Source organism: Phragmites australis, chromosome 6 (genome assembly GCF_958298935.1).
Source record: "Phragmites australis chromosome 6, lpPhrAust1.1, whole genome shotgun sequence".
Lineage (NCBI taxonomy): Eukaryota > Viridiplantae > Streptophyta > Magnoliopsida > Poales > Poaceae > Phragmites > Phragmites australis.
In genome coordinates this window covers 19584927-19595592 of record NC_084926.1, presented here as the reverse complement: position 1 = coordinate 19595592, position 10666 = coordinate 19584927, and the positions used below count along the sequence as shown (strand labels likewise).

The 10666-nt window shown below is 45.4% G+C and overlaps 1 protein-coding gene across 1 annotated transcript; it reads right to left on the bottom strand.

Moving 5' to 3' along the window:
• Positions 1 to 511: 511 nt before the first annotated feature.
• Positions 512 to 2187, bottom strand: LOC133922063 (uncharacterized). The gene is made up of 2 exons (XM_062367222.1): positions 2076 to 2187; positions 512 to 1633 (listed from the first exon to the last, which is right to left on the bottom strand). Exon 2 carries the CDS (start codon positions 1594 to 1596, stop codon positions 1252 to 1254), a length of 345 nt encoding a protein of 114 aa, XP_062223206.1. The 5' UTR covers positions 1597 to 1633; positions 2076 to 2187; the 3' UTR covers positions 512 to 1251.
• Between the last annotated feature and the right edge of the window lie 8479 nt (positions 2188 to 10666).

The window sequence follows — 10666 nt, the reverse complement described above, 5'->3', positions numbered from 1 at the left end:
TGGTCGTATTGTTTGTCTGGAATCGGATCCCTCCAATCAGTCTTAATCCATTAGCACAAGCAACAAGGCTCGCTTTTCTCGTCTCCATCGCGTTTCAGGACTTAATCAATGCTTAAAGATGTTGTCATGGATGATGTGTCGAGCACACAGGATTACAGAAACCAGACAGAAACCAGACAGACGGATCTGAAATTCTGAACCTACTTTTGTCTGATACACTCGTATCCGATCTACTATTGTCCGATGAACTGGTATCTGATCTTGTTCTGTGCACTGTTGTCGGAACTCAGAACCCCAAGTAGATTGAACCTGGACGATAGCGAAATGCTATCAACGCTGGCAAAAACGAGTCCCAAATCATGCTCAAGCTAAATTGAAACAGGAATTGGCGAGAATTCACAGAGCAACCAACCAAAGCAATCACATCGTCATTTCCGCCATCAACTTTCCGTCTCCAAAGAATATTGTTCTCAACATAATCCGTAACCGTCACAGCTGGAGAGTTGGACACTAGGGAAAAAGAATATTGCCACATCATTAAGCATCGGTAGAAAAATCATTCTCTCAATGCAAAATTAGTGCTTAAAAAGGTTCAAATACTCGAAGCAAACTTGAGCACATTTTCCTCTATAAGCACCCAACCTATTTGACGTGGCACAAGTAAACCAATTTATTAGGTAAACACTTCTTTTAAGCACCCCACTGTTGTGCATGCTCTGTGAATGGCGCCAACTCTAACCAAAATAACTGGCAACTGAAGTCTTCCAAAAGAATCGACAGTGCAGACAGCCTGCTCGAACTCTCGATCGGCAGCTCACCATGCTGCCCAATGGAAGCACAAGGCATCGCTCTGAAATCTACACGAGATCTCATCTCAGACATGACGTAACAACAAAGGGGGTAGGTACTCCAGTAGAATGGTAAATAGCGGTAATTGAGAGAGTAGTGTGGTATGGATTAGAGCTAGAAGCAGGGAGGAGCCTGACTGCAGCAGAGGAGTTTCATCATCTGAAGGAGGGCTGGGAATCAAGCAGCAGAAAACGAGGGATCCCACACAGAAATGAGAAGGGGAAAAAGCAAAAGCAAAAATCTTCCGGTAATACGGATCACAACAAAGGGAATACTAATAGGCTCCCTTCTTCTGATACGATATATTCTGTTCTTTCTCTCGTTTCCCCTGCTGCTCGCTCCTCGTCTTGGTTCTTGGTCGCATGGTCTGACGATTCCGGGACCGGCAGCAGCTCCGCGGCCTCACTGGGCCTCGACGGTGTGGGAGGAGGCGGAGGACGGGACGCCCTGCGGCGGCGCGGCGGAGGCGGGGGAGGCGGGTGGGGACGGGTGCGGGTGGCCGTGGCCCTGGGAGTTGGTGCGGTGGAGCCGGCACTTGAACGACCCGGCGTGCGTCGCGGGGGCGCACACGCACTTGGGAGCGGCGCCGCCGCCGCCGTGGCTGCCGGCCGAGGACGCGGACGAGAAGCTCCGGCGCATCGTGCGCGGCGACGACGCCGCGGCGCCAGTCGGGGTGGTGCTGCTGCTGTGGTGGGGGCCGTGGAACCTGCCCTCCTCGCCCGTGGTGTCGACGTAGTTGGACGCCATCGATTCACCTCAGCGACTCTCTCTCTCTCTCTCTGATCTGCAGGTGAGGAACGAAAGAGAGATGGTCAGAACTCGCATCTCGCGGTGTCTTAAAAGAATCGCAGGGTGCATCATCACATCTATAGATATTGGCCGCAACAAATGACAAAATAAATACAAATTCTGGGAGTAAATTAGTAGCTCATAACGCAGTGAGAACAGCACAAGCAATTAAATTCCACTCATAACCTCCATTTCAAATCATGTTGTTCCATTACAGCCGTACCACTGAAAACCAAGAACGGGGTTCCAGATTTCATTTAGTAACGTTCTAGCTTTCTAGGTGCAAAATTCACCTCGTTCCAAGAAAAAAGGATTATCGATGCAAAATTCACTTCGAAAACAAGAATCAGATAAGATTAGCATGCTTTCTTAACACCTTATCAGTTGTACCAGATAAGATTGAAGGAAGATAGGGGAGAGAGAGATGGAGAGGCTACCTATGGACGAAGAAGACGAAGGGAATAAAAACGGCAGAAGGGAGACGGCGGTGTCACAGAGCGGCAAACTGCGTTATCCAGGCCTTGGCGCCCATTTTATAACCGCCGAGGGGACTTGCCCGCGGGCAGTTTGGGTAGAGGGGCTCTGCCCGGGATTCCCTTCGCCAACCTAGCCCGCGGGACCACTACCCCTCAGCGCTGTCCAAATGACGACGATGCCCTCGCCGGCCGGGACCAAACGGCACAGCGGTGGGCGGACCCTCCGGGGGCGAAGCCGTCACTTCGTGGCGCTTCTGCGCTTGCGTCTCCTTGCCGCGACGGCGTCGTCTGCGCGCGAACGGATTTGGAGCCATTCGGCCATGCGTCCGGGTCCACTGCAACGATAGAAAATACAACTTCACACGTCCTTAAAGCACGTAGTACTGTCTCGACTGTTCATCAATTTTTATCTAATATTTTTTTATTCTCTTATTTATTTTATATTTTGTATCTATTTTTTAAAATATATTTCTTTCTCAATGAACGGTTGGAGGATACATTGCACCTATAGAAAATGCAATTTCTATCTCGACCGTTTATCCACTTCCATCTAATATCTATTTCTTCTTTAATTTTCTCGTGTATATTATATTTTTTATATTCTTTCAATACGAATTTTAATCTCGATAAACGGTTCTCGTAAACCATTACCTCCGCATGGGTAGTAAAATTTTCGTGTTCCTGCCGCTACGTGTGTTCTGCCGAGTCCTACACGCGTTGCGTGTAACTCTACTGCTCCTACCACTGTATTCTATCCGTTGATCCGTGGGCGTGCAAAACCGAAAACGCAGATCGGGATCCACGGCGCCCACTGACTGCGTGCGGTGCCTACTGCTTAGTAGTACTTGTGAGAAAAATATGACCGACCTTGTTGTCTCCAGGCCCCAGCAGTGCCTGCATAATGCCGCAGATATAATAGAGTGACTATGCCTAATGGCCGCCGTGGCTGGTGCTACTAGTTGTCAATCATGGAGGGGACATACGTGCTACCCGGCACATGCCAGAGAGAGAAAGAGAGACGCTGCACCGTGCTAGTGATGGGCGAAGAAATACTCCGGTTGTAGTCGGCACTCAGCACGTACAGCAACCACCGGCCGCGACGTGTTGAGCCGGGGTCGCGCCGCGTGTGTCCCTGTGAATGTGATCGTGTGGACGAGGGCGCGAGCGGATCACCGTCTCCACGACCTGATGGCCAGCGCGAGACGGCGCCAAACTTGTGGGGAGCCTCGCACGGCAGGCCACGCGCGCACGGTCGCAGATTTGAGCCCAAACTATTCGCGGGAATGGACGCGTCGGCCGGCCGGCCGGCCGGTGCCGGATTGGCTCGCCTGAATCGTCTGAGCAGCAGAAACTGACAGGTTCCAGAAAGCCGTGACTTTTCCGGAGTCCCGTTCGTCCGTATCGCCGTGTCAGCTGCGATTGGGATCGGCGGATCATTGCCGTTGCGTCTTAGCTACTGCCACTAGGTTTCTCCCTTGGACGAGCTATCGTCTTACTTGTATTGTAGCTTGCTCACGACGCCGTAAAATATCGTGCAGATCAGGTGGGGCGGACGCGCGAGCGAGTGGTCCCGTTACTACGTTGGATGACCATGATTAAGGGACAAGATAACAAAACATTGTGGATAAACATCAAGGCCGGGGTCGGGCCCGACCATTGGAGATTCATCGCATTTTGCCATCTCGCATGGCCACCGTTGCCTGCCGTGGATTATTGTATGCGTCCAATACCACTGTATTCTATCTCGACCGTTGCTATTTTGGGCCATGTCATATTGGACGCATACAATAATCGATACAGCAAGTCACAGATCTGCATCCAGAAATACGCTCGATGAACTTGTTGTCGTTCAATGCAAAATGTTACTTCACTACTAAACTCCCGGTGTCCGGTATATGAGATCTTTTTCCTTGGAGGCGGTATATCAGATCCTGTACGTTGTGCGGACAGACCAATCAACAAACGTACAGCTACCCGTGGCCCTGAGCCCCTGGCCATTAGAGTATGAGACCATGACAAGGACTTGGCGCTCCTACATCTTTCTTCTCGTGGTGCAGCAGGTAAACCAGCACACGAAACGGCCACCCGATGCTAACATCTCCCGCTTTCGTCCATGCGGGGAAGCCAAGCAATTGAGCCATCCTAAACCCACTGGTTTCTGCCCGCTGTTTTCGGTGACCGTCTCCATCGGTCCATCCTCAAAACATCGACGCCTTGCTCCTAGCTGGACCCTCCAATTAGTCTCCGCACTGTTTATGCTCGCATGGCGTGTAGTGCTATGCATTTGCGTTGTTTCTGCGCTCTACTGATTGTGTGCCACATTGCCATTGTTGTACTGCATGCAGTTCTTGAATTCTGCAGCGTAGGCATGGCGAATAGTGCAGAGTTCCTGAGGTGTCTGCCTTGGTCCAAAAAGGCATGCATGTAAAAATGGCCTTCTAAAGTCTGTGACGAAAGCTGCAGTGCAAATCTCTGAGGCAACAAAATTACAAGGCAGGATCTGATGTGAAATTCGCCCTATGGCTCGGGATGGCAACGCCCCAACTCCCGAACTACAATCCCCCCTCCAGCCCTGAAATATGAATCAGGGCAAATATTGCCCTTGTCCCCAACTCTGTCGGGCCTCCAACTCCAACGGCCCCATGGAGGATTCATCTGGCAGTGAAAAAACTCTCCACAATCATCTCAACACACACTTTAGGACATTTGCATCACAATATATATGAACTAGTGTATGAATCAATAAGACTTGCAAAATATTCACTTCAGACTTTGACCAAATCAACAAGAATTTAAGAATTCATAGTTTCAAGCTTCCAACCATTAACCAAAGCAGCAGTGCAGCAGGCTTACAGAGCAAAGTCAACAAGCCATGACGCCATGGACTGAAGACAAGCAGCTTTGCAACAAGTAGATGTTGTTTCAAAGCATGTTTGAGCAACGTTCCGATTAATATGATTCCGAATTTAAACATATTAAGCAGGGCATGACAGCCACAATACATCACACACATGAACATGAGCATTTTAAATTTATGTAAAGCATGATTACTCATATTCAACGTGATATCAAGTATAGCAATCGACAAAATAAGGTGGGACAACACTAGAAACATATCAATAAGTGTTGAGTTAATAAAGATTTCTCAGTGCGGGTTACCGATTTGATGACCATCCAACACCAAAAGGCTATACAATGTTCACCGATCAATGTGACATCATCAAATACAAGTTCTAGGTTTAGTTCAATTAGATTAAAGTCTTGTTTACACAACAATTAACCTATCAAGATATAAAGGCTATTCAGATCGAGTTAACTTGACATAATTTAACAAGGTCAATTGCTCACAATGAAAAATAGTAAAGCAAGGCTATAAACAAGAATTAGAACAACTACAACCTAGAGCTTGACCTATACTGTCACACTAATCTCACTTAGCCTTTTTCATCACAGGGCATTAAACCCACTAATTTAAGCATGCAATTTATTCCCAATAACAGCACACAGATAATCACATACACAAGTTATAACAAAATTGCAAGCTATATGGTAAAGGCAATGGGAACAGTCTTACATTCCAAAGGAGAAGCTGAAGGCAAGGCATGTGACTACGCCATCCCAGAAAATAGAGACACTCCTTCTATGCCAAGGTCATCAAGGTGTTTATTCTTGGAGATACAATGTCATTATGCCCACTACAGAGCACACTATAGCTAGCACTTGAGGAGCAAAGAACACTGCAAACAGAAAAAGGCCTAACTCCAAGCCAGGGAGGATGATGCCAAGCACCAAAACATGGGGAAACAACGTCAAGACGCGGTCACCATGAGAAGAATGCGTGCACGGTGCACTCACCAGAAACCAGAGCACGCACGAGACGACATGGTCAACACAGCCAGAGCACGCTCACGACGCAACCACAACAGACATAGCACATGCACGACACAATCACCACCGACAAAGTGCGTGTGAGGATGCAAATAGAGCAACACCACAACCGCATCAATGTCATGACCACCACGGCCACAGCACGCACTAAGGCAAACTGTCAAGATCAAGCACCACCACACACAAGAGCCATCGGGCCACACCACAATTGGACTCCGCACAGGCTGGCGGCGAGCTGTGCGACGGGGCATACCACCGAGGGAGGTGAACTAACAACGTCATGGGCACCACCAAGCCGACGAGCCAGAGCCAGACTAGAGCAGCTGAGGGACAGGTGGAGCAGATCGCCGGAGATCGAGTGGAGAGTCGTGAGAGGGTAAAGATGGAGAGTTCTTCCGATATGGGAAAAGAAAACCACCCAGGGCCCATATTTCAAAACCACACAAAGGGATAGGCCATGCCGCCAACACCCCGCAACATCTAGTCGCAGGACACGGTCGTGCCAGGTATGATGGAGGGAATGTGAGTGGTGTTGCCACCCCTCTCAGACTGCTTCATTTCCCCTCATTTTCTTTTCCTTTTTCTTTTCATTTTCTAGAATGTCTCTAAATTTAAATTCGACTTCAATTCAAACTTGAATTTTAAAGAAAAACCTCAAATTCCAACAGTAGCAACAAGCCAACAACACTCCTTCGCCGGAATCAACGCACTTTGGTCACGTGGTCACAGATCTAGAGATCTTGGACGATGTTGGCCGCCTGCTTGTCGCGGATATGAGCGATGGCAAGAGGACAGAGAACAACATGGCTGGGGTAGACGAAGAACAGCTGATGATGTGGCTACCATAGACGGTTGAATGGTAATGGGCCGATGGTGTTGCCCCTAGGCACCTTGACCTCACCTGAGTTGCCTCGATCTCGATCCCCCTCATCTCAAACCCTCAATTAGTAGTGGCGGTTGCAAGAAGGAAATGGGGATAGGAGTTTGCTTAGAGTTTTTGGGTGTATATATTCACCGAGTGAGTCTATTGGGTTGCACATTAGAAAATAGGCTACTTGGAGTATGCCTAGTTTTGAGGACCATGAGGGGAAAACAATCCTCACCCCGCCTAGCCTTGATCTCGAGACCCGCCCTATTGCTCACTGAAGTATAACCTAGCCCCAACCCAACCCCACTCGGAGCGGATCTCCATGGTCCCCGCGCAAAGAAAATTGCCACTCCTACTGTCGCTAATGGATCTGATAGATAGGAATTACGTGTGACCCATATGCGAGAGAGACGCGAGAGCGTGACTTGGCGAGAGCACTCTAGAAGGCAAGGTCCTGACCTGTCCATCCATGTCGACACGTATGCTACTACAACGACGTGCTATCTGCTCCAGCCATCTGCACCTTAACAGTAGTTTGGCTCCGTGTGCATCCTTAGTTTCTGCACTAGTAGTAGCTTGGGATGTTGGAATTCGGAACCGTCTAGTTTTCGATCTAGCTCGTTCCAAACAAGAGTCCATGCATCACACCAGTGGTCCGATATATTCCGCCTTGGGAGCTTTTCCTGAGTAGATCAAGCGCGCTATATATGTCCGGTTTTTTAATAAAAAAATTCAAATCAAATTGCCAGCCCCTAGCCAGATATCCCCTTGTTTGTTACTGATGTTATATGGTGGAGCAATTCATCGTATGGATTGTGGTCGCTGCTGCTGACACATGAATCTGAATCTGTCGACTAGCTGCAATTTCGTTCTTACTAGCTAGTGGAGGTTATAGAAAGCTAATGTTGACATCTCCTGGAGTAATCTAAGAACTGAAAACTTATCTAGGATGGGTTTGGTAGGAAGGTATATGTATCGATCGGTGACCGCAAGGGGAGGAAAGCTACAACCACTAAGTGAAAAAAATTAAAAATAATGGGTCATAATCATTATGTGTGATGTGTGTTGTACCTATCACTCCGAACACGTTACTAATGGCTAGTCATAAGTAATAGATAAAGATCTGTCACCAATAAAATCATTAGTGACGGGTCAAAACTTGACCTGTTATTTATTAAAGTTGTAAGTGACGGATCATAACTGTGAACCGTCACTTATTACAAGTCATAAGTCTGATGAAAGTTTTTGTGTTTTTTGATATTAAAAAAGTAAAAAAAATATTTTTCACCCGAACCTTTCTAACACAGGGCTATCACAACTCGCCACGTGTCACAGTCGATTTTCACATTGTTTTACTTCTGAATGGAGACGGATATTCTATCCTTTTAATCTTTTTGCCGAAGGTTATAAGTGATGGATTATAACTGTGACCCGTCACTTACGACAGTCATAAGTGATACATCACAGTTGTAACCCGTCACTTATGACTAACGAACGTTTTTCGTGTTTTTTATACAAAAGAAGTAAAAAGAATATATTTTTTCATCTGAGCCGTCCCAATTCAGGGGCATCACCACTTGCCACATGTCACAGTCGATTTTTCACACTATTTTATACTCTATGTTACGATAGGATCGAACCCATGATCTAGTCTCACATGCGTACCCACCTTACCACCTCATCCTCATGTGCCTTCTAAAAATAGAGACGGATATTTTATCCTTTTAATCTTTTTGCCAAAGGTTATAAGTGACGAGTCATAATTGTGACCCGTCACTTATGACAATCATAAGTGACGGGTCACAGTTATGACTCGTCACTCATGTTCATTGTACAATAGACACACGAACTAGTTAACTCGGAGTATCTTCGGTAAAATAGGCATAAATTTTGCATACGAACTCTGATTTGACCTTTTTTTCCTCTACGAACATCTACAGAAAAGTTATATCTATTTCTCCCCGGTGTGGTCGGGTTCGGTGAATTTTTTGACGCAAAAAACAGTTTGAAAGATTGAGTTCTCGCATTCGAAAGTTTCTGCACATTTTTTGAAACGTGCGTTTGTGTCCATAGCCATCACCCTTTACATCAAACTTGAGAAGAAATGTACAATGATTCCTATTACAGTGCTGTTGAGGTGAGAAAAATAAGAGAAAAATAAAATAAAAATTAAAAATATTTTAGTAATATCTCATGGATTATTGTTATCAATAATAGGTAGTATTGACCATTATCATCTTAAGTGCTCCTGATTGATCTATCTCACAGAAAAGATCTTGATTTTATCTATAACAACCACTTCCATCTTATTGGTAAAGCTTCTTAATAGTATATGACTACATGCACTTGTTTAACCCGAAGGGCATGATTGCTAATCAGTGACGGGTCAAGTTGTGACCCATCACTAATGACTGGCCTAGGAGATCTGTCACTGATGAGTTGGTTATTGGTGACAGGTCAAGACTTGACTCGTCACTGATAAATTGGTAATTTGTGATGGATCAAATCACCAATGACTGGTCTAAGATGACTCGTCACTGATAAGTCGTCATTAGTGATGAGTCATAATTATAATCCATCACTATTATTATAAGTGACAGATTATATTACGATCCATCACTATTATCATAAGTGATAGATCATATTATGACCCGTCATTAATTTTGTGTTTCTCTGTCTATTTTCCAATAGTGAACTTAGCCTAGCATCAGTAAATAAACAATAGCCAACATCGTACACCATAATGCTCTAGTTTAATCTACTTTGTTGAGCAATTTAGTTCATTGTAACTCTTGGCACCTTCAAGCTAGCTTGCTGCTTCTCTCATGCATGTATGCATCAAAATATAAATAGGTGTGCACTACTGCAGAAACACTCATCAATGTCGGTTCAAAATCACCATCAGTGGCGGGTTTTGAACTGACACTGATGAATCGGCAGTAATAGTCACTGACCATCAGTGCCGATTTAGAACAGGTACTGAAAATCACTATCAGTACCGGTTAGTAAAAACCAACTAGTGCTAATAGGTGTTTCCCGCCCTTTTCAAAACCTGTGGTTTGCCACCAATACGTGCTCATTTTCAAATATTAGCGGCTACCAATACTGTATGGTATATTTATAGACACACACATTTAAATTTAATTCACAAGACGGTAAGTTTCATCGCAGCATATATACACAAGCATATATAAATTTTAGTTATAAAACATCAAGTCTTGTCACAATATATATACACCGCATACATGTTAAGTTTCATTACAACAAGGATAAAGAGTTTAATTACATGTCGGTTGGTTTTACATGTCAAGTTTCATTACAATAAGGATAAGGAGTTTAAGATTTCTTGTTAATCGAAGAGTCTGAACTCTGCCCTTTCTTGTTGGTTGAAGGTAACGAGAGAGACGGGCCAATTTCATTGAACTCACAGGTGTCACTGATAATTTGGTCATTGATGAACCCGACAAGTTATTCTTGAAGTGTGTTGATTTAAATAGGTATAAGATGATCTTTGGACAGCTTGAGGAGTTGCAATTTCAAGAATTGAAGAAATCGGTCCATATGAACATGTATCGGATCTAAAAATTAATCATCAATATGTATACCACCTACCTCAGGATCAGCCATTTGGATCGACGCGTCTCCATTGAATCCGTGCATGAATTTCATTACATGAAACCACATAAATTATTGCTCAGACCCTACTTGCTATAAGGAAAGTCATGTCGGACTATCCATTCTTTCGTGTATGACCGGTGTCTAACACTCTTCTTGATGTATCATTGGTACACTCTTT

Bases quoted from the DNA above. Each gene is read 5' to 3' on its own strand.
- LOC133922063 (XM_062367222.1), bottom strand. From the start codon at position 1,596: ATGGCGTCCAACTACGTCGACACCACGGGCGAGGAGGGCAGGTTCCAC.